Genomic DNA, 23,007 nt, shown 5'->3' on the forward strand with positions numbered 1-23,007 from the left:
AACTCTTTCATAAACTGGATAAGAATATTATACAATTCCCCAACAGCTCGTATCAGAACAAATGACCAGACATCCTCCAGCTTCTATCTCCTGAGGGGCACCAGACAGGGATGCCCACTCTCCCCTTCACTTTTTGCAATTTTTATCGAACCTCTAGGAGCAGCATTTAGACAGGCTACAACAATTAAGGGCATAAAATGTAAGAACATAGAACATAAAATCAGTCTCTATGCGGATGATGTGTTGCTTTTTCTGCAAAACACACAAACCAACCTCTCTGAGGTAATTACTTTAATAAACTGGTTTTCAAGAGTTTCAGATTATTCAATTAACTGGCCAAAATCTACAGTTCTCCCCATTAACTGCTCCTTCCATAATTCTTCCTCTGCCCCACTGCAATCCGGAAATATTAAATATTTAGGTATTAATGTCTCTCCTAAGCTTTCAGACTTAACTAAATTAAACCACATCCCACTTCTAAAGAAAGTAGAAGGCGATCTGACTAGATGGAAATCTTTACCCATATCACTCATGGGAAGGGTCGCCACTATAAAAATGATGATCTTGCCAAAAATAAATTACTTATTTTTGATGATCCCTAACAAACCATCACAAGATTGGTTCAGATCTCTGGATTCATATATTTCCAAATTCCTTTGGAAAGATAAACCCCCGCGTATCAGCTTAAAAACGCTACAAAGAACCAAGGATAGAGGAGGATTAGATCTGCCTAATTTTCACCAATACTTCTTAGCCAACAGGCTTCAGTTCATCTCAGAATGGTTAAAACATACCTTCTTAGTTGAGCCCTGGCTAGATGTTGAACAGGCACTATGCAAGGATCTAGAGATTTCAGACCTACCATTTATTAGCTCAAACATCAAAAGACATGAATGCTTTAAAAGTATCAACATCAGCTTTTCTCTGACAGCATGGTGGGAGTTTCTAAAAATAACGGAGTCTTCATTAATCCCATGCAAACGTACACCTATCTGGAATAACCCTGACATATTACAAAACAATAATATGATTAATTTCCCAGAATGGAGTTGTAAAGGAATTAAATACTTAGAACATATATTAGAGGGAACAGAATTTATTCCATTTGACAGACTAGTTGCACAATATGGGATCAACAAGACATGATTTTTAGAATATCAACAAATTAAATCCATAGTAAAAAAGAAATTTAACCTCAGTCAAGTTGAATTACAAACACCACTAAGTGCGGCACATTTTCTTACTCTTAAATCCCCCAAATTATTATCTAAAATATACAGAACACTTTCTAAATTAGATGAATCAATATCCCTTCCTATTGCAAAGTGGGAAGCAGATTTATCAGTCAGCTTAGACCAAAACCTCTGGTCTCAGATTTGCTTAAAAACCTTTAAATTAATTAAAAATCCCAGTCTGCAATTAATACAATACAAAATACTACATAGAGTGCACTATACAGGTCATCGGATGTTCAAGATGGGCTTTACATCTTCCAACAACTGCTCACACTGTCAAGGCAATACACCAGACAATTACATCCACGCTCTTTGGTTCTGTCCACCAGTGCAAAAGTTTTGGCGCGAGATATGTGAAGACTTATCAAAGTGTCTGAAATGTAACATTCCAACCTCCCCCTTAGTGTGTTTGTTGGGCAGCTTAGATAATGTCACTTCAGAAAAGAATATAGCCCATATGATTTTCACTGCCCTATGCATAGCCAAGAAAACAGTCCTCATGAACTGGAAAAATAAAAATAATCTTAATTCTAACCAATATAGAAATTATCTATTAGATTACATTAGTCTTGATACAGCCTCTGCCACCACATCAGATCAATTGCTCTGGACTCCTTTTGTCAGCTCCATCACCTAGTGGGGGTGGGGGGTCATAATTTGGTCCCACCTTCACTGTTGTGATTGGTGTGGGGGTAGGGACAGGCTTAGGGCGTCGGGGGGTTCCCCGGAGGCATCTTCCTTGGGGGGCTCAACCCGGGGTAGCGGTCATGTCCGGTTGGGGGCTCTGTTGGCTCTCAGGTGACTGTTTCCTCGCGGCTGCGTGCAGCGGGGCTAGGGGAGGGTCTGTGCTGACGGACGTGGGTTACTGACCTGGTAGCCTGGCTGGCCCTGGGTGGGTCCGGGATGGGCGTGAGGTTCTGGGGGCGCTCCGTCTCTGGGCTGGGGCCCGGGCCGGGCCTCAGGGGCTTGGATCCTGGTTGGTGTGTTGCCGGGGTTGTGGGCGGGTGGGTGCATGGGGGCCCGGCCCTGGAGCAGGGTGCCGCCGGTGCGTCGAACCACCTGGGGGGCTCTTCAACTGGTGGGGGAGATGGTCACATCTTGCAGGAGCTTTCCTCTCTTCAGGAACTCTCTCTGCAGGAGGGGGAGATACAGGAGAGGTGGAGGAAGATCTCAGCCTGGGCGTTTACTGTCTTATGTAGTCTGGAAGATGAGTGGATGGTGGGGTGGGTGCAGTTTTCTCTGTGGTGGGGTTGGGTGGACTGTCCCGGGCTCTGTGGGGCCGGGAGGCGCTGCTGCACTGGGCCCCGGTCTGGATGGGCCTGGGCCCCCTTTCCCTGGCGGGTCGCGGAGTATGGGAGTGCCTACTGGGGTCAGCGGGGGAGCTGGCCCCAGGGAGGGGTTACTTGCCCCTCCCTTCCTTCCCTCCCCATCTCCAGCTGCCTCTCTCTTCCCGCTCCACCACAACCACCCACACATGCAGGGCCTTGGAGTAGGGGTATGTCACCAGGGTGCAGAGGAGGCTACCCCCCGGTCCCCTTCTGGCTGCCTCTGCCTCAATTTTATCCCACAACTTAGACATTCACATTATTCACACTCTCATTACACATACATATAGGATCTTGGGGGTGGGCACAATCACGGAGTCCAAATTACCATCAGGGTGTACACCTCACCCCTGGCGTCATTGCCCACCTCTCAATTTTAAATACACTTAGTCATTGAGGGCTATCAGGAGGGACTATGCGCTTACCTGCTGCTCCTTGGCAGGTAGCTCCATGCCCTCCTGGGTTTTAAATGCACCTTAGAACACACATGCATCAACACTACAATGAGCGGGTGGAGGGAGGTTTGGAGTCTTCTCCCACCCCCATTCTCTGCGGCCTGCTGGAGCGGGAGGGCTAGGTGTAGTTGGCCGTCCGACTGCGGTCTGGAGTGTGGGGCCTCCCTGCTGCTACGGAGTCGGGGTGGTCTACCTCTCCCCACCGCAGGGAAAAGGGTAACACCACCTGGGTCTGGGTGCAGTTCCCCCCTCCAGGGGCAAGGGTACCTAGACCCGGTTTGTAGAGTACGCTTGGGGAGTGTGATCGTGTGTACAGCGTCTCTTTATGTCTGTCTCCACGTTGGTTGAGTGTGGAGTGAGTGCATTTGAGAGCATGAGGGGGGAAATGGATGTTTGTGTCTGTGTGTGCCTGTATGTCTGTGTCTATATGTCAGGTTGGGTGTCAGGCGCCACCTCTCTGGGGACATCTCAGGCCCTCCAAGGTTTGGAGGCCTATCTCCACCTACCACCACTTCCCCTGCCGGTGGCGGACTCCCTCAGGTGTCGGTGCGTTGGTGGTTCTTTGTGTCTGGGGGTGGGCGTCCAGGTACACACCGGCTCACTCCTTGGCGGCCGCTTATCGGGGCCTGGAGCCTGGGGCTCGCTCGGGCCCCTTCGGGGGTGGGGTGCCCCCGGCCTCTCGGCCTGGGGCTCGGTCACTCAGGCACAGCTGGCGGCCGGCGGAGCTCACGGGCGCGTCACTGCAACTCCCCCTGGCTTCTGCTCCGCGGCTGCTGAGTGAACCCTCATCTGGGACTCTCCTCAGCTCTTACTGGAACAGTGGCGCGGCTGCCCCTCTGTTGGTCTTCCATGGTTTCTTGTGTTCTGGGGGCCTCTGGATGTCTGGAGTTTTGATCTCCTCCATACCTGCTTCACACCCTGGAGGACGGGGCTGTGGCCCCCCCACACTCCCTAGCAGATCGTTACATGGAGAAACCTTTGGAATACAAGCGCGCTGATCCACACAGGTATGCACACGGGTGTTCACTGCTCGTAGACCCAAATTACACCTTTCTTGGCTGCTACTTCGAAGCACATCTGTCCTGCGTGCTGCACAACAACATTGAATATTTAGTATTTACTGCTGTTTACACTTAGCTAGATTAATGCGATGGTGTTGTGTTTAGTATGTTGCTTTGTTTTTGTTTTTTTTTTGTCTTTTTTTGCTTGTTTTCTATTCTTCTCTCAACAGGTGATCCAGGAGATTTTTATTTTTTTTCTCCCCCCCTTTCTCACTGTCCCTCTCCCCTTCTGTTTTTCCTTTCCTTCCTCTTTCTTTCTCCATTTCCTATCTCTCACTCATGTCTGTCCCGTCTGTAACATCTGAAAATAAAATATAATAAATAATAAAAACAAAGATCGACCAAATGGACCAATACGGCAATGCCACGATGATCCATTTGGCAAAGTAAATCCATTGGGTATCCTTGTTGGTCTTCAGACAACAATTCTGATGGCTAAAGAACCAAATGGGACAGGCGAAAAAAACAAAAAACAAAAAAAAACCAAAAAAAACAATAAAATCTGTTCTGGTAATAAAGAGAAATCCAAAATGAATTTCCATGTAGTGGCCACAGCTGGAGTCATTTCAAACTCTATAGTTTCCTAATTTTTCACCACTTTTTACCCACAATGCTAACAGCCCATTTGTTTGAACCTCAAAGCCAAACTAAACTATCAACTGACAAGCCAACCAATTAAAGAGGTGGCCCCTTATCCTCTGGTTAAAATTGAATTATTAAACAGAAAGTTCAAAGAATAAACCAACAAAATTAGTAGCCCATGAATAATAAGTTACAATATTGGCTTAATCACCAAGCCAGTGATTCTGACTTCCACGACATACAAACACACACATCAAGCCCACAATCCAATTATAATTCCTCTCATATAGAACCGCAAAGCAATTAGAGTAATTTAATTAATTTGCTGTCTCCTGATTTATCCCCTATTTTTTTTTTCTCCTCGGAAGAGTAAATTGAAGAGAAATACGGTCTCATCGTCATACGGAGCTAGTTACAAAGCTATAGCTCTCGGCTATGCATACGAGAGGCAGTGAGAAGAAGAAATTAATAGTTGTGGAAAAGTGTAGCATTTCCAGGCAAATGCAGTGGAACTAATGAGGCACTTGTTTGGAACAAAAAGATCCACGGCCTGCTGTTTGTGAGAGGGAAACAAAGATTATCTTACTAAGTAGAAGTAACTGAAGGAGAAGGTCAGATTTGCTGCAAGTATTTAGCTTAATTGCGTTTTTGTTGTTTGTCAAATGCAACAGTAATTTCAGTTGTACATTTAAGGGAAATTGCAACAACTATGCAAGACAAAGAACATTTAAATCACAGTTAGTCAGCCGTCTTTTGTAACAGTTGCTATCGTAATGCAGTGTATCACCACATGGCGGCGCCTCCTGTCTCACGACTGGTGTCACCCCCTTTTTGTTCTTCTTCGCACTCCTCCTGTAATGGATGCTCCCGTGTGTACGCGGACTAGTGTGCTCTTCAGTAATGTGTGGTAGAGGTAGCACTTATTTTTGATATTGTAAATAAATGAGTACTTTTTGGAAAGTCAGAAGCTGTTGCTCATTCGCTATCCACCTGCACACCTCCGCGGCTGGCTTCATCTCCACCGCACGTTACAACTGGCGCCCGAACTTTTTCCCCTTGGACTTCAGACGATTTTTGCATCCCGCCGAGGATTCTTCTCTTCTAGCACGTGAACTGTCTCGGAAATCCCCCAAGTTTTGCGGACGCTCGGACGTTTTCTCCAGCCATGGCCGCAGCCTCAGCTCAGGTGGGACCCGACTAATTTCTGGATACCGCGGTGTGCCGTTGCTCTGCTTGGGAGAAAGAAAAAGAGAGAAGCTGACTCCGCGACGCGAATGGACTCCGTGGATTTGTTATTTGGACGTGCTGTTGGTTTCGTCTTCTAAGGATTAATTCTTCTGTGGAGAGCCTGGACATGAACATTTCTGCTGGCTTTCCATTCCCCTTTCCCTCTGCTGAGACTGACTGTAGCACATGTAAGTGAGAACTTGGCCGACTACAACCGTTGGTGCTGGTCTTCGGCTCAGTATAACGAAACGATTTAAAATTAATCTTTGCATTTTTGTCTTTCTAGTCTGATCTGACTCTTTTACTACTATATCAATAACTACACTGTGCCCTGGAGCGGCTTAATTTTTTTGAAATCACAATGGCACACTGCCCAGACGACTCTGACTCAGACATGGAACTTACCTCGTTACCTATGTGCCAGATAGTTGAAAATGTGACTCCTAGCCTTAGCCAACAAGTGGTGGAGTTAAGAACTGAGGTGAATAAGCTTAGTGATTGTTTACGTGACTCACTGAACATACAGCAGAGTTTACTAAGGCAGTGGGACCAACTCACAATGGGGAGCTCTCCCCCTCCTGCAGTCCCACAGTCTCCTGTTTTCCCAATGGCCACATCGACACCTCATGTTCCTGCGAGAGACAAAACTGAACCCACCAACAGTACCAATCCGTTCCTGCCCAGCAACCCATTTCAACCTACAAATCCTTTTCTCCCATCTCACTCACTTGAGCTCAGCAGCACTTCCAGAGTGATTGCGGCAGCTTTACATCACGCAAAACTGGAGCCTCCTGTGTATGCTGGGGACGGCAAAGTGCAACCTGAGGACTGGTTAAATGCAGTTGGCACATACAAAGCCTCATTGAACCTAACCGATGGGCAATTGCTAAACGAACTGCCACACTTTCTTGCAAAAGAGCCCGGGAAATGGTTCAAGGCATTGAGCTCCCACATCACATCATGGGCTCAATTCTGTCAACTGTTTAAGACAGTTTTTCTGCCCTCCGACAACCAAGAACGCATCCTGAGAGGAATTTTAGATCGTGTTCAGGCTCAGGACGAACCACTCCCAACCTTTGTTGCCCACATGTTGAGTGAGTTTGACAAACTGAAGAGTCCTCCACCTGAAAAAGACAGAATCGACCTAATTAGTAAACATGCTCTTGAAAAATACAGAGTTGCCCTGTATGGCGCTAATGTCACTTCTGTAATGGACCTGCTGCTACGTGCTCATGAGCTTCACTCAGTGCTTGGACCACAAAGACCACAGCCTGCTTTATGTAGCAAAGACAACTATAAGCCTGAACCTTACTGCTTCAAATGCTCTCAGCCAGGGTTCACCACACGCACCTGCCCAAACTGTAACACCCAACCTCATTTGCCACAACGAGCCTCGAACACCGCTAGGCATGGCCCAGTCCAGCCATTGCCGGCACCTGGCCCCTCTGACCCTGGCCATGAAAAGGTGGAATTAAGCAGCACCACATCCCAGCCACAATACAGGCAGTCGGGAAACTACAGGGGGGGGAGGACATTTCACAGAGGCCAACCTTCCCCCAGTTACTAACGGAGCCTCACACGCCCGATTCACTACAGGGTGGACACAGTCTTGGACACTTGGAAGACAATTTTTCACAAGTCCACTGGAATACCCCACTAAGAACGAAAGTGAACTTCAATGCTTCATCTGTGGATGCTACCCTCGACACGGGTGCTTCCCTCTCGGCTGTACGAACAGATCTCATTCAAGTAAATGACTCTCACCCTAGAAACACAAGTGAGTGGAATGGTCCTGCAGTTAACCTCGCCAATAATGCTCCCTGTATCCCTGACGGTGTTATTTGGCTCAATATTGGATTCATGAACAAGAACTTTTACCAGCGTTTTGCAATAATACCAGATTTGTCCTCTCCTTTCATTCTGGGAATGGATTTTATGGCAAGAGCTTCTGTTTCTATTCACATTCCCACTAGAACCGTCTACATTGAGGACATCCCCTGCCCACTCGCAGACGATGAAGAGGACCTTCAAAATGATTACTCACATTCACCTGGAACACTGATGTCTTTGGACTTGGTTCGCTCAGACTTAACAGCCAAACTGTCTGAAGCAAGTCGCTCAGAGAACAACAAGGATGCTTTACTCAATCTGCTCAGCAAGTTTAGCTCCTTGTTTGATGGTCAACTTGGTCGAACGGCTCTCACTGAGCACGCCATAGAGACTGGCAATGCAACACCTGTCAATCTCCCACCCTATCGCACGTCACCTGCTAAGAAACGTGTGATTGAAGAACAAGTACAACAAATGTTGAAGGACAACATCATTGAACCTTCCACAAGCCCTTGGGCAGCTCCTGTAGTCATTGTAAATAGAGCGGCCACGGAACCAAGGTTTTGTGTGGACTTTCGAGGGCTCAACCAAGTTGCCCGAAAAGACTCTTATCCCCTGCCTCGTGTAGATGAGTCTTTGGACTTTCTGGCAAGAGGAAAGTTTGTCTCGACATTGGACTTAGCGCGAGGCTATTGGCAGGTTGCTGTAGCAGAGGACTCGAAGCCTAAAACTGCCTTCATCTCTCACTGCGGTCTCTTCCAGTTTCGGGTGCTGCCCTTTGGGCTCTGCAACGCACCTGCAACTTTTCAGAGACTCATGAACTCTGTGCTTGCTGGCCTCATTTACAAAACGTGCGCAGTCTACCTGGATGACATTGTTATCGCCTCACCTACCTTTGAACAGCACTTAGTGGATCTTGAGGAGGTGCTGGGCAGACTCCAGGCTGCTGGCTTGTCATTGAAGCTCAAAAAGTGCCAATTCTGCCTCGATGAATTCACCTTTCTCGGGTACCGCATCACATCATCAGGTGTTAAGCCCGATCCAGACAAAGTAAAGGCGGTTAAGGAGTTTGATACCCCAACCTCAGTGAAACACGTCCGTCAGTTCCTTGGCTTGACTGGCTATTATCGACGCTTCATTCAGAATTATGCCCGCCATGCCGAACCTCTTCACGCCATCACCAGAAAGGACAATGCTTTCCACTGGGACGACAGCTGTCGAAGGGCCATGGACACTTTGAAGGATCATGTCACATCAGCCCCGATCCTGTCATTTCCAGACTTCAACCGTCCCTTTTCCATTCACGCCGATGCATGTGACATTGGTCTTGGGGCAGTGTTGATGCAAAAGGATGACAAGGGTCGTGAGTACGTTGTGGCTTTTGCTAGTCGCTCCCTTCACAAAGCTGAACTAACCTACTGCACTTCAGAGAAGGAGTGCCTCGCTGTGATATGGGCTCTGGAACACTTCCGCCCGTATGTTGAAGGTGTTCATGTTACTATCTTCACTGACCACAACAGTCTCAGGTGGCTCATGTCTCGTCAAAACCCAACGGGCCGACTCGCCCGCTGGTCACTTCGTTTGCAGGACTTTGATTTCACAATAGTGCACAAACCTGGTGCACAAAACAAAGTTCCCGACGCACTGTCACGCAACCTTTTGCCTCTGACCTGTGACAGGCCGACTGATCTTTTACCAGATCATGCTGTTATGGGCAGCCTGGACATTCGTACTCTGCCCCCCGTCATTCTGGCTGACCGTTCACAATTGAGACAGCTGCAGTTAGACGATCACGTCACAGGTCCACTCCTCAGAGACATTGAAGCAGACTCTCTGAACAGCTCGGACAATGCCACCTTGTTACAGTATGTTGTGTATGACTCTCTTTTGTATCACAGGGAACCCAAGTCCACATGTGCTTTGCACCCTTTGAAAGAGCTGAAACTGTTTGCCCCTACTTCCATGAGAGGCACCTTGCTGGACTATTACCATGACCACCCCACAGCAGGTCACTTGGGTGTTTCTAAGACATTGGCTAGACTGCGTTTTAGGTTTTTCTGGCCCAAAATGGCAGCTGATGTGAAACGCTATGTGATTTCATGCTCAGTGTGCCAACTCACCAAGCCAAGTCAGAAAAAAGCAGCCGGTCTTATGGTTCCCATTGTCCCCCAGAAACCCTGGGAGTATGTGGGTGTGGATTTTGTTGGGCCACTTCCCCGCACCCCCACTGGTAATGCTTATTTGATCGTGTTTGTTGACTATTTGACTAAATGGGTTGAAGCCAGTGCTGTCAAAGAAGCTACATCTCAGGTAGCAGCTGGTAAATTCGTCACTGACATTTTTGCTAGACATGGTACACCCACTTACCTGATTTCTGACAGAGGGTCTCCTTTTGTGAGTGAGCTTTTTGAACATGTTGTTTCTGCATTAGGCTCGGTGCACAGACTCACTACGGCATATCACCCTCAGACAAATGCTACTGAACGCGTCAACCGGACTCTGAAAACTGCAATCCGCGCTTATGTAGGTGATAAGCACACATCATGGGACAAGTTTCTCCCTCAGATTTGCTTTGCTCTGCGCACCGCCCCTCATGACAGTACAGGTTTGACTCCTGCCATGATGCTTTATGGTCGTGAGTTAGACACCCCGCTTGACCTTATCACTCAGCCTTCTACAGCAGGTGTTGATGAACCGGGTGTGCCTTACCCTGAGACTCTGAGAGCCTCCCTGCAGGAAGCTCACGACCACGCCAAAGCAGCTTTGGACTATAGCCATGACAGACAAAAACATTACTATGACTTGAGACATCGATATGCCACGTTTCGTGTTGGTGACCTTGTGAGAGTTAAGACGCACCCCAGGTCAGATGCTCAGTCTAACTTTACTGCTAAACTTGCACCACTGTTTCAGGGACCATTGTGTGTATCTCAGAGACTCAGTGATGTTAATTACAGGCTCACTTGGGTGGACTCCGGTGTGGATGCAGGTGTTTATCATGTTGTGAACATGCAACCGTTCCATACCTGGGACTCTCTCACTTCCAAAGAACATTCTGTTTCATCGCCTGCCGAGAGAGAGACCGCAGAGGGTCTGAACTCTGACTCTCAGGCCCACCCTGGCCCCCCTGCAGACACTGACATTGGCTCTGAGCCATTCCCCTTTGATTTACCGGACATTGACTCTTCTTCTGGTGTGGGCGCTGTTCCAGAGAGTGTTTCACCCAGATCTGTCCAGCACCCAGCTGCTGGTGGACATTACAATCTCAGGCCCAGACGTTGCCCCAGAGTTATGTCTGGCTGGAGCAACAAAAGATGGACTAATGATTTTCACACAACCAGGCTTGATCTGAAGTGAAATGTTCTGGTTAAACCTGTTTGATGCTGTCTTGTTGCATTGCTACTTTGAGTCATGATATGTAGATGTTTCTGTTTGCTCTACTTAATCCAGTTTTATGGCTCTTTAGTGCATTAAGGTTCATTCTTGGCATTTACTTTAAAAACAAAAAAAAGGAAAAAGTGAAAAAACTAAGAAGACTGATTTTCCACTGTACATATTCGTCTTATTTTCACCAATTTCATTTTTAAATGGTCTTTTGCCCTGTGTGTGTGCACCAATCTTAGCTGTAACCTCTATGTATAGGGTACTGTTAGGTGTGGTGTGTGTTTTTTCAGCTGTGTACGGCTGAGGACAGCCTTTTTCTCACCAGGGGGGACTATGTAACAGTTGCTATCGTAATGCAGTGTATCACCACATGGCGGCGCCTCCTGTCTCACGACTGGTGTCACCCCCTTTTTGTTCTTCTTCGCACTCCTCCTGTAATGGATGCTCCCGTGTGTACGCGGACTAGTGTGCTCTTCAGTAATGTGTGGTAGAGGTAGCACTTATTTTTGATATTGTAAATAAATGAGTACTTTTTGGAAAGTCAGAAGCTGTTGCTCATTCGCTATCCACCTGCACACCTCCGCGGCTGGCTTCATCTCCACCGCACGTTACACTTTGCAGACAAAGTCACCAATTAACTACTGCATCCAAAGAAGGTCTTTGCCCGAGTCTCGTAAGCTAGCAGACAACAGGACCACAGCGATCGATAACACTGACTTCTAACCTTTCTGGTTTGCTTAAAGCTAAGTGATGCCTGCACAGGATCTTCGATCCAAGCTGCATGGCTACAAGCAGCCTTATCGAAAAGAGTAAACAATCTGAGAAAAGTCTAAATTATCCACAGAAACACATTTCTTCAGTTACTTTATTCACCTTGTAACTTTGCCTATAGGTTAGAACGACCAACATCTTCTCATTGGATTAGGTATTTATAAAAGTAGCCTTTCATTAAATATTATATTAAACCAGTTTGTGGTTTTTAGACAAATCTACGCTGTCTGCTAGTCTCATTTGTCTGCAACATTTTAAACAAACTTCAATTTCATACGCTGACAGCAGGACTCATAAAGACTGACACCGCGGGTGCACTTGGCTGGTCCATCAAGGCCACTGCTGATGCAGAAATCTTATGCAAGAGATTTGTCCCTGTGATACTGCTGAATGTTAATGCAAATGCAGACAGAGAAAAAAGGTCTGGGCATTTGAAAATCAAAAACTGAATGATGTAAAAAAGGAAGTATCAAGCTGATGCTATTATTCCACATTCGTGCTGACCTGTAGGTCTGAGAAGATTGTCAGTACTTGTGTTTAAGAAATGGAGAAACAACACTAAGCTACAAAATGTGTCCAGAGATGCTTTTTGCTTTACTTTATGCATAAAAAGTCATCAGAGCATCTACTGAAAGAAAGATATCTGGATGCATTCGTGAACAGAATAATCTGGGTATATGTGTGTGTGCATATCTATAGCAGTAAAATATGTGCAGTACAGAAGGGGTTCAATAGGCCTGGTGTGCACAGCCTGCAGCAGGTGAGCATTATTCGCAGGGAAAACCTTCTCCATATATCACAAACTGAATAGAGTAACTCTGAAAAGACCTGCAGTGGGAGAGTGTGAAAGAAAAAAGGAATACAGAATGAGGGGAAGGACAGGAGAAATGGAGTGATCGAGAACTCCTGCAGCTATCTTTCTTGCATCTGAAGAGCCCAGAGGAAGATAGGAGATGAATATGGAGGATCCTCCTCCCACTCACTTCTCACTTTTTTCTCCTGAATTCCTTCCACTCTTTTTTTCTTTCAACATTTTCACTCGTCCGTGTCCATTTCATTCATTATACCTGTTTTTAACCCTTCCCTTCCTGTACGTTACCTTTACTCTTCTTTTCCTTGTGATCCCATCACTCATGTTTTATTTCCATCATTTCTGCAGATCTTTTTTCCCTCCTCTCTCTTCTGTCAAGCTGTTGATCACCCTGCAGCCCCCCCACCCCACCTCTCATTTTTCATTAATTTCCTGCTTATATCTTTTATACAGAGCCTAAAGCCCCCGCACCCACCCCTCTCACTGGCTTTGTCTTTGATTCTTTGACACACGTTTTACAGCAGTTCTCTCCATCCCCTTGTACACATCACCATCTCTTTCTTTCTGCTGCCCTGTGTCTGCTTATTTATTTATAGGCCGTTGCCGTTTCTCTCCTGTGGATATGCTGTTGCGGGAGCGTGTGTGTGTGTGAGCACAGCTATCCTAGTAGAGCGCTGCCCTTCACACAAGATCAATTAGTCTTTCTTTCTCTGCATCTCTCTCACACATACTGACACAAACACACACACACACACTTGCTGAAGTGCGTAGGTATAATGTTGAGTTTGTACAAACTGAACTGCAAAAAAAGAAGAGACAGAGTGATGGTTGGACAATCGAAGCTGGGAACTGTTGATGCAATTTACTGTAAATTCAGACGTAGATTTAAAGATTTTTGGATTTGGAATCCAACTCTCTCACCATCATTTCACTATTTTTTCCCTTGTTCATTGCGTTTACTTGATTCACTTAGGGTTTTTACTCTTTTATTAATTAAAAATGCTGTACTTATTAGATAAAAATATTTGAGGACTTAACAGTTGCCCTGTTGGTTTAGACATCACATTGCATTCCCAGATTTGAGGGTGATTACCTGCATATACAGAAATCTCAGTTTAGATTTAAATTTTTCTATGAATGGCATAAACATTTTGCTCTGATCTTACAAATTATTTGTTTTAAGCACATTTGCCTGCATGCAAAGCTGAAAATAAGATTCATTTTCACAACAAAAGTTTAAGCTCACTTGAAAAATGGCAAAAAAAATCATATTTTGCATGGTTTCAACATGCAACAAGAAGAAATGGGAGAGAGAAAAAACATTTTTTGAGCATGCAAGTTATTGAAATCAACGCTTCAACTGAAACAGGCTGTTTTACAGCTGATCAAAAGTTTAGGACCACACCTCCAAAGAAACCTGTAACCTGTAAACTTCCCTTGCCATCCATCCCCAAAAGTTCTCAATTGGATTTAGATCAGGGGAACATGCAGGATGACCCAAAAGAGTGATGTTATTCTCCTGGAAGAAGTCCCCTGTCCTGCAGGTATTGTGTACTGTACCATTGTCCTGTTGTCCTGTTGAAAAACCTGCAGTCGTTACCACATAGACGAGGATGCTCTCTGCAACATCTGGACATAGCCAGCCACCGTTTGACGCCCCTGCACCTCCTGAAGCTCCATTGTTCCAAGGAAAAAGCACCTCAGACCATTATGGCGCCCCCTCCACCGTGGTGCATTGAAAACATCACTTCAGTCTCAGATGCCGTCTGATGTTTATGGCGCTGCAGTCAGCACCAGTAATGGCCTTAATTTGGGTTGAGGATTGTCCAGTGTCTTGATGGACAGCCAATTGGATCCTCTGGCTCAGTGCTGGTGAAAGTTTTTTGGGGTCTTCCACTTGACTTTTTTGTTCCATAACCCTCTGGATCATTTAACAAATTCCAAATGACTGTCTTACTGCGTCCAGCTCGGCAGCGATGGCACTTTGCGAGAGACCCTGCTTATGCAGTTCAACAACCTGACCACGTTCAAAAAGGGAACGTTTTTTTTGCTTTTGCCATCAGAACGTCATGACAGTGTGACTGCCTGACAGAAAATGACAATGAATCCTCATTTTTGCACAGATTTGGCCTTTTAAAAGCATGAGGTCCTACACTTTTGATCAGGTGTTTCAGTTTAAGCGTTGTTTTCAATAAATTGCATGCTCAAATTTTTTTTTTGTCTCACTCCCATTTCTTCTTGTTGCATGTTGAAGCTCTACTTGGAACCTTGTTAACCATACAAAATATGATTTTTTGCCATTTTTTAAGTGGTCTTAAACTTTTGATCGAGACTGTATGGAGCCTATGTGGTCTTTCATTTTTGAATTAGCAACACAATGGAATAAAATGCGAAGATCAGAAAACCAGTAACTCAAGGGTTGCCATTGTGGTTATTTTCCCATGTTTTGAATATTTAATTATGATGGTAAAAAAATATGCATTGATCTTCCTGCTGCAGTGATAAACTCGGACATTTTCACTGTGATGTGTTTTATTATGCGAGCTTGCTAAATTGCTAACTAAATCTAATAATCTTTAATCTCTGCTTCAAGAAAATAACAAAAGGAAATTCAGTGCAGAAAAACTAAGAAATAAAACCAAAAAAACATAAATTTTATGTTAACCTAACACACTATCATACCTGTTCATATATGATCAGCACAATGTTGTGAGACTCAGCTCAGGACCTTGTCTGAAATCTCACATGCAGCACACAGCAGGAGTCTGCATCACACACAGACTCCTGCAGGAAGATGCCAATTACCTGCCCTATTCTCACATGGCTGCACGGGCACAGAGATCATGCAGAGTTTGAAGAAGAGCTGGCAGGTTAAAGATAGGTTTCTTTGGACATTTGGGTTCTCTCATCCACCTCTTTGAGTATTATATTTATTCATTTTTAGTTAACATTTATTTTACCATGACATCAAAATTCTCTTTACAAGACAGACTAGCCTGATATTAAAAACCAACAAATACAACAGGAAGTGTTATGATAAAAAGAGAAAAGGAAAACTGAGTTTGAAAGCAAAGCTGAAGATTTACTGGTCTGTGTACATTTCTACCCTCATCTATGGCTATGAGCTGTGGGTAGTGACCAAAAGAATAAGATGGCTAAGCCAAGCTGCAAAAGTAAGTTTTCTCTGAAAGGTGTCTAGGTTCACTCATAAGGACAGGATGAGGAGCTCTGTGAGAGTCATTTGTGAGAGGGTCAGAGTAGAGCCACTACTCCTCATACTGAAAGGAACCACTTGAGGTGATTCAGACATCCGACTGCGATGCCTTCATGACGCCTCCCAAGTGAGGTGTTTCTGACATGTCCAACTGGGAAGGGGCCCCGGGGCAAATTCAAGACACGCTGGAGAGATTATGTCTCTCAGTTGGCTTGGGAACGCTTCAGTGTCCCCCCCAGAAGAGTTGACGGAGGTGACTAAAGAGAGAGATCTGGGCCTTTCTACTTTCAGACTGCTGCTGCCATGACCCAGACTCAGATAGGCTGCAGAAAATGGATGGATGGATGATAATATCTACTAAAGTCTAGGACTACATCAAGTAACTTAATCTTCCCTAATCCCCATGGTAGCAATTGAACACTCTCCGACTCGCTTTCTTAGTATTAAAAACAGTAAAGATTGATCTATACTAAAATTAAACACAATCCAGAAGTTTTGAGATGACTATAAAAGGCATCAGGACGGTTAAATAAACCCATATCTCTGTACTAATTTATACTGGTAAGGTTATGCAATCCTCCCTCATCTCAGTGAACAGCACTTTGAATGCACTCAGACTTTATGCTTATCCTAAAACCAGGTCTGATAAACGCCCTGAATCCAGGCACACATACACAAATATAGGGAACTGATTTCTTTCTTTCTTTCTTTACATCTGATGACATATTAGTCATTCATGGGTGAAACGCAGATTGTTTAGTTTCCTTGACAGTGTACTGCCTGAGCCAAACAGAAACAGGCACACAGTGACTCACCTGTATGCTGGAAGTGTCGTCACCCCGTAACTCATAGCTTCCTCCCAGCGTCCCAGGTGAACTGAAGCATCTAAAGCCATGTCTGTAATTCTGAGCTTGTATAGATTTTCCTCAGGAATTTCACCACCAACGCTTGATAACAGATGCCTACTGCTCTCCAACAGCATTTCCCAATCTGGAAGGTGAATTAAGGAAAAGTAACATTTATCCTGCTTCCCCGAAAATATGATTAAAGCTGCAGACTCCTCAGGGAAATCTTAAGGATTTATGAAAACAACATTGCATAAATTAGTTTACTTCTCTGCGCTGAATGATATAAACTATCTGATGTTTGTCTCTCTCCCGCCTTTGTGTTGTTTTATGATGAAAATGGTTACGCCAGCTTTATGGTGATGAAAGCACAGAATCTCAATCCACTTTTAATTAGACTCTTAATTACTCGGAGCTGCCAACCAACCAGTGAAGCCACCACCATCATCATTTGTACATCAGTACATGAAGTTCTGATCTAATCTGATCAGCACCAAAGTAATTCGATCTTACTTACGACCTAACTTAAGACAGTCGAGTTACAGTATCATGTTTCATTAAGCAACTAAACTCTCATTACTTGATGCTTGTCTTATCAGTTACATGAAATATGAACAGCAGACAATTACAAGAAGTTCTCATAGAGATTCGGTGTCCACTGGCTTTAGAGGAACTTGACAGAGACAAAGGATACTGGACTCGGCTTTCAGCCCTTCCAGTCTTGGTAGAGCCTCCTTCAGCAGGCGCCATTTTCCTTCTTCACCCGAGAGCATGAGTCCATCCTGAGCAAAGACATTAGTAAGGAGGGACTACTTTAACATCCACACTGATGAGCAGAAATCTATGTCTAAAACAACCAAACGATCTCGTGAACATACAAGGTCTGATCAACAAATTCTGGGAATCAATCAAAAACTTTTAAGTTTAAGTTTAACAACTTAGATTCTCCATAGAGTAGTGGTTTACACATTCACCTAAAAAACGAAAAACAAAATCCCCAGTTCAATTTTGGGAGGAGACAAAAAAATCTTTGGGTTTGTGACAGGAAGGGCATCCGGTATAAAAATCTGCCATTTCCAATATGTGGAGCTACTCGCTGTAGCAATCCGTAGTGAACAAGGGAGGAGCTGAAAGGAGCTTTAAGTTTCATAACCTTTAAAATAACTTCTTGTGTAGATCACTCCCTGAAGGTCACATTATGAACAACACAATTATCACTCACCACCAGCCCTGCTCGCCAGAACTGTCTCCCCGTGGCTTTGACCTCCAAAACATAAAAATCAAGTTGAAGAAAAACTATTTTGATAGTACAGCTGATTTCAGCACACAGTGCAGAAGTTAAGGGGACAGAATGGGGCCTCCAGAGATCAATCTATGCATAACCGCTGTGGTGTGATGGAATAAATAAACACTAGATTAAGTTTATTAAAAACCCATTGTGTGATTCACAGTGACCTAGTGACCTGTGACCCGTTTCAGGCCAGGAAGGAAAAGGTTACAAGATTAAAGGGAATGAGAAAGAGAAATCTATCCTAAAACGTAGCTTTTTTCTTTAAAATTATGAGTAAAATTTTGTAAAATAAGCGTGCAATTTGTGTAAATCCTAACACATGCACAGAGAGAAAACAGCCATGCGCTGGTTTGATGTCGAGATTAAAGACAAGTAGAATGAAAGAGAAAGTGTGTGTTTCTGTCACTACTGTGTGCAGAACAAAGGTCGGTGGCAAAAAATGAATCAATGCCATTGTTCCAGAGAGTCAACTGAGTGCTCCGTCTTAACTCGTCTCAAACAAACACAGAAGCATAAAAAGCGCAGTGCTAGAGTAAGAGTGAAGTGCCATATAAAGCACAGAGAGAACAAAGCTAGAGGCTGAAGTCGCAGCAGTGACAAAAAGATGATATGAGTGAGAGAAAAGAAAACAGACACATCGAAAGAAAGCGCAGGAGGAAGATGGAGCAGATTAAGATGGATGGAAAAGAAAACTGCAGCCGCAAGACAAGATAATTTTTCTCATTTTTCAGTAGGTGGTCAGAGAGTGAGAGTGGATGTGACGAGGTGGAGCGTGACCGAGTGACAGAGGGGAAGACGAGGAGGAGAGCAGGAGATAACACAGGATGTGTGAGAGAGTGACGGAGGGAAAGGGAGAGGAGGACAGGAAAGGGTACACCGAAACACGTTACGCACCGATACACTCTAACAGAAAGTGTGTGTGTGTGTGTGTGTGTGTGTGTGTGTGTGTGTGTGTGTGTGTGTCTGTGAAACAGAGAGAGAGACAGGCAGTAAGGATGTACGGTTGAAATTCCACAAATATCTTTTACAAAGTTAAAAACGATCACGATAAGGTGCAAAATCATCATCCACACACAGAAGTGTGTGAAAGAGTGTGTTTCTGCACTTTGAAAGTGGCTAACCATGTGCACACTATGGACTCAGTTATAATGATAAGAGGACAAAAGGATCAATACAGACTTTTAACCAGTTTATTGGAGCTGTTCTTATTGGAAAATGATATAGACGTTTCAAAATGATCTGTCATGAATGAAACAGTGACATTTCCACCACTACATCCATCGCAGGCACTCACTCACTCAACAAATATATTTTCGCCCGTGTCGTTCTACACTCATCGTAGAGTAAAAATATAATATTCGAGCTATGGCGACAGCGATATGTGCAAGTCTCAAATGTGACCCCTCACCAAAAAAGATCAGGTATGATTTGGAAGAGTCTGGAAATCTAGAGGGCTACCACCTTTGGTGATGATAGCTGCTTTGCTCTGATTGTTGGACATATGAGGGGGGAAAAACACCCAAATAAATAGCTGTAATCCTGATTAGAAGTGAATGAAGGCCGCAATTTAATTTGTTTGCCTCTGACCTTGTCTCGCGAGTCACATCGTTGGCAGTGACAGGTAAAATGGTACTGCTCCTCCAGCTGCCTCTGCCGATCTTCAGTCAGTGACAACGTCTCGATGTAACTTATAGTTAGCTGGACAGAGAGAGAGAGAGAGCGGCTTAGTTTGAGAAACAAACAGTTTGCTCAAATTTAATTTTCACTTTTACCTACAGCACTTAAATAAATTTGAGGCCATATTTTGAGGATCAGTGTTAAGCACATATCTATATTAGACATTTGGAAAACAGACTAAAAAGAAGAAATGTGATACTGTAGAAGTAATGCGCGCGTGTGTGTGTTTGTGTGTGTTTGTGTGTCTTGTAGGACAGATGGCTTGGATTAATCTCATTATATATAGTCACAAGGGATGATGAAGTACGGAAAATTGGAGAAAACACTGCCAAGTTAGGAGCTGTGATCCGGCTTGTGTTGCTATGAAATTTCACTTGGCTACATCTTGTAATAATTCTTTAATAACATTTAATTCAGTGTACATCTATCAAATATTGGATAAGTATACAGTATTTGTTACTTGCATAATAAAATTCACTTCATGGCAGATATAGTTCTTGGTTTCAGATTCTATATCGTTCAAAAGCCATACTGTGAGGTTATTTTCTTCATCATACCTCATCTTCAGGGTCGATATCCCGAACAGCTCTGAGCTCCAGTTTCGTCCCCTCAAACACCATCACGCAGTTTGGCCGGCAGTCGTGGTTTAACAGAGATAAACTGAAAGATGGCAAACAGAGAGCGGGAGGAGAATGAATTGAGGGAAAAGTGAAAGAGAGAAAAGAGATGGACAAAAAGTTGGAGGAAGCCTGAGAGATGTGTGATAAAATGTTTAACTTGCAAATAAACTCTAACAAAGTTTGTATGTGTTTGTGTCGCCCTCCTTAAACGATGACTGGCAGCCCTTTCTCCTAAATACTCGTACACCGAGAGGAAACAGCATGAGATAAAGGATGAGAAACTGTTTACTTGTGGTGTTTGGAAAATATAAGAAGTGACTCATTCCTGCTGAGCCGCCAGCTGCTACATGTCCAACTGTTTTGGGGTTTCAGTCAGTCCGGTGCTGACTGTAATGCTACTTTGTGGCAGCATAATGATGAGAGAAAAAACACACGCTGGGTGACATTTCTCCCTAAAGATAAAAAGATCCCGACTCCAAGGTGCTGTTAGGGGCTTAAAAATCATCTGGCAATGTTACCTTTAATTCTGCACATTTAAGACGGAGCTCTCAAACAAAACACTCACGCAAGCAAAAAGTTACATGCACACACACATATGTACACACAAAATTCCCTGCACAGTGTGACAAAATGAGTAGTCTGCTTCTGTCATAACAAATGTCACTCTTTATTTCTTTCTGTTGGTCTATCTGCCTCTCAGACAGGCGCACAATAAATCAGGAAACGATGGGTACTCCACTTCTGTCACAACAAAGGCTTTTATCTCATTTCCCAATTTTATTACCGACACAAATCAGCTTCCTGCTCATTCACTCCCAAATTTATTTTGACAGCATCTTGATGGAGACACTGATACCACATATAAGTGGTTTTACTTACAGTTTTTATTTACAATACACAAGTGTTTTTTTTTCCCTTTAAAATTAACCAGTATCCACAAACAAGCTACTTTAGGAACTGTACGAACGTTTTCCACATGTGATGCATTTCCCACTGACATGTAGGTACAATCGAATGGAGACAACCATGAGAGGTGAGATGTTTAAATTATGGATGTACTAGATAAAAGTAAAAATATTCTTGGCAGGTTATTGGCTGAATTGCCTACAAAGTGTCACATAAGATTGTTGTACTGAAAATTCCCTGTAGCAAAACTTTATTAGCTAGTAGATCCTGGTAGCACGCTGACTGTTCCTGTCCAACTGTGGTTTTCTAAAGGTTAAAGAACTTGAAGCATGGAAAGATGGATTCTCTCATGATTGTAATCTTGCACATCTCAAGAGAATCCAACTGCTTTGCAAGCTGAACTAATTAACTGAAAGACCTGATGTGCATCGTTCTCATGCTGAGCATGTAACTGTGCGTGTTGATATTGTGCTTTTTAAAGAAGTACTTGACGACCTCTGTGACCCATAAAAAGACATTTAATGTCACTGCACACATGGCCGTGAAAAATACTGAAGAGGCTTGTCTGTTTTTATGACCCCTTCCATTACCGCTGCACTCGTTTATCATATTCAGCAAAACAATAGGTCCAACAGATAAAGTGCGTGTGTGTGTGTGCGCGTGTGTTCAGTCTTTGTAAAAGTAACCCCCTGGCTTTGTTCTACAGTGAAGAAGTTGCAGGTTGAATATCAACTAGGAATCAAGCGCTCCAAACGATGCTTTTATCTGATAGAAGGAGGCTCATTAGCATACTAATTAGATTAATTAACTAAACCACATCTCACATTAACAGTATCGGCTCACACTAACTGAGACTAAGTGTTGCAGTAGCAGGGCGGAGAGCGAAATATTGTGTGAGATTGCAGATAGTAAAGGTCTATTATCCTTAATTATAACTGGTATTAAATTATGGAAAAGGCTTAGATATGTCATCTCTTTGTTTCTATTGTGAGCATCTTTCTTTCACAATTGATTCTTTTCTCAGCTTCGAGGTGGTTCACTGCTGTACTAACACAGGAGCATTAAACGCTAAACCCAAAATGTATATACCTTTTTAGTTAGACTTGAACCAGAATCTGTGGGGTTGGGAATCGAGAATCGGTTCCCAGTAGTTCAGTTACTTGGAAATGTTAGTCTGCTTGCCTACTGATTCTGCTTTTCGGTTCCATTTGCGCTTGTGCTAGAATCAGCTTATTTCAGTCTGTGTACTGGAGGAGGAATGCAATGGTAAAATGGAAAGAAACAACTAGATTATGCTGCTAAATGAACTTTGGCTTTTTGCAAACATCTACACCGACTGCCAGCCAAGAACCCAGAGTGATGTTAAAGCTGAGTGTGAATGAATGCCGACCACGAGTCCAGCAACCAGACATTGAATGTAAACAGGTAACAAACAGATGAGCAGTCAGGCTGTTGTTTCCATGACTGCAAACAGCTTCCGCAGTTTACCTGCTCATCTCTCTAAAGTAGCATCACTGCGGCTTTCATCGCTTTGAAATCTCTTTTGTGCCGGTTATTTCTGCATTGTGTTCATACCCAAATACCAAGAGAAAGATTGCATGTGTGTCTCTTTATGATACAGATTTGTATTAGTGTGTGGGACTGTAGCCTCAGTTTATATTGTTAACTGGCAATTATGAGAGAGTGTGTTACAAGTCATTTTACGGAGAAACTAGAATATAATGTAACGAATAATGTAACAAATTACTTCTCTTTGGAGTAATTGAGTAACAT

At 44.0% G+C, this 23,007-nt stretch overlaps 1 protein-coding gene across 1 annotated transcript in view; it reads right to left on the reverse strand.

The window, feature by feature from the left end:
• The window catches only part of smyd3 (SET and MYND domain containing 3), a 117,613-nt gene that overhangs the window by 4,533 nt on the left and 90,073 nt on the right, over positions 1 to 23,007 (reverse strand). Inside the window, exons 7-10 of the mRNA XM_086284153.1 lie at positions 20,266 to 20,368; positions 19,619 to 19,729; positions 17,435 to 17,522; positions 16,711 to 16,885 (exon numbers count right to left, since the gene is read on the reverse strand). Of these exons, the coding sequence (XP_086140279.1) occupies positions 16,711 to 16,885; positions 17,435 to 17,522; positions 19,619 to 19,729; positions 20,266 to 20,368 (477 nt within the window). The remainder of the gene's footprint in view (positions 1 to 16,710; positions 16,886 to 17,434; positions 17,523 to 19,618; positions 19,730 to 20,265; positions 20,369 to 23,007) is intronic.

The sequence above is a fragment of the Aulonocara sp. 'chitande type north' Nkhata Bay genome, linkage group LG1 (assembly GCF_057382095.1).
Source record: "Aulonocara sp. 'chitande type north' Nkhata Bay isolate Kocher_YH1m ecotype deep benthic linkage group LG1, A_spYH_male_GT1.1, whole genome shotgun sequence".
Lineage (NCBI taxonomy): Eukaryota > Metazoa > Chordata > Actinopteri > Cichliformes > Cichlidae > Aulonocara > Aulonocara sp. 'chitande type north' Nkhata Bay.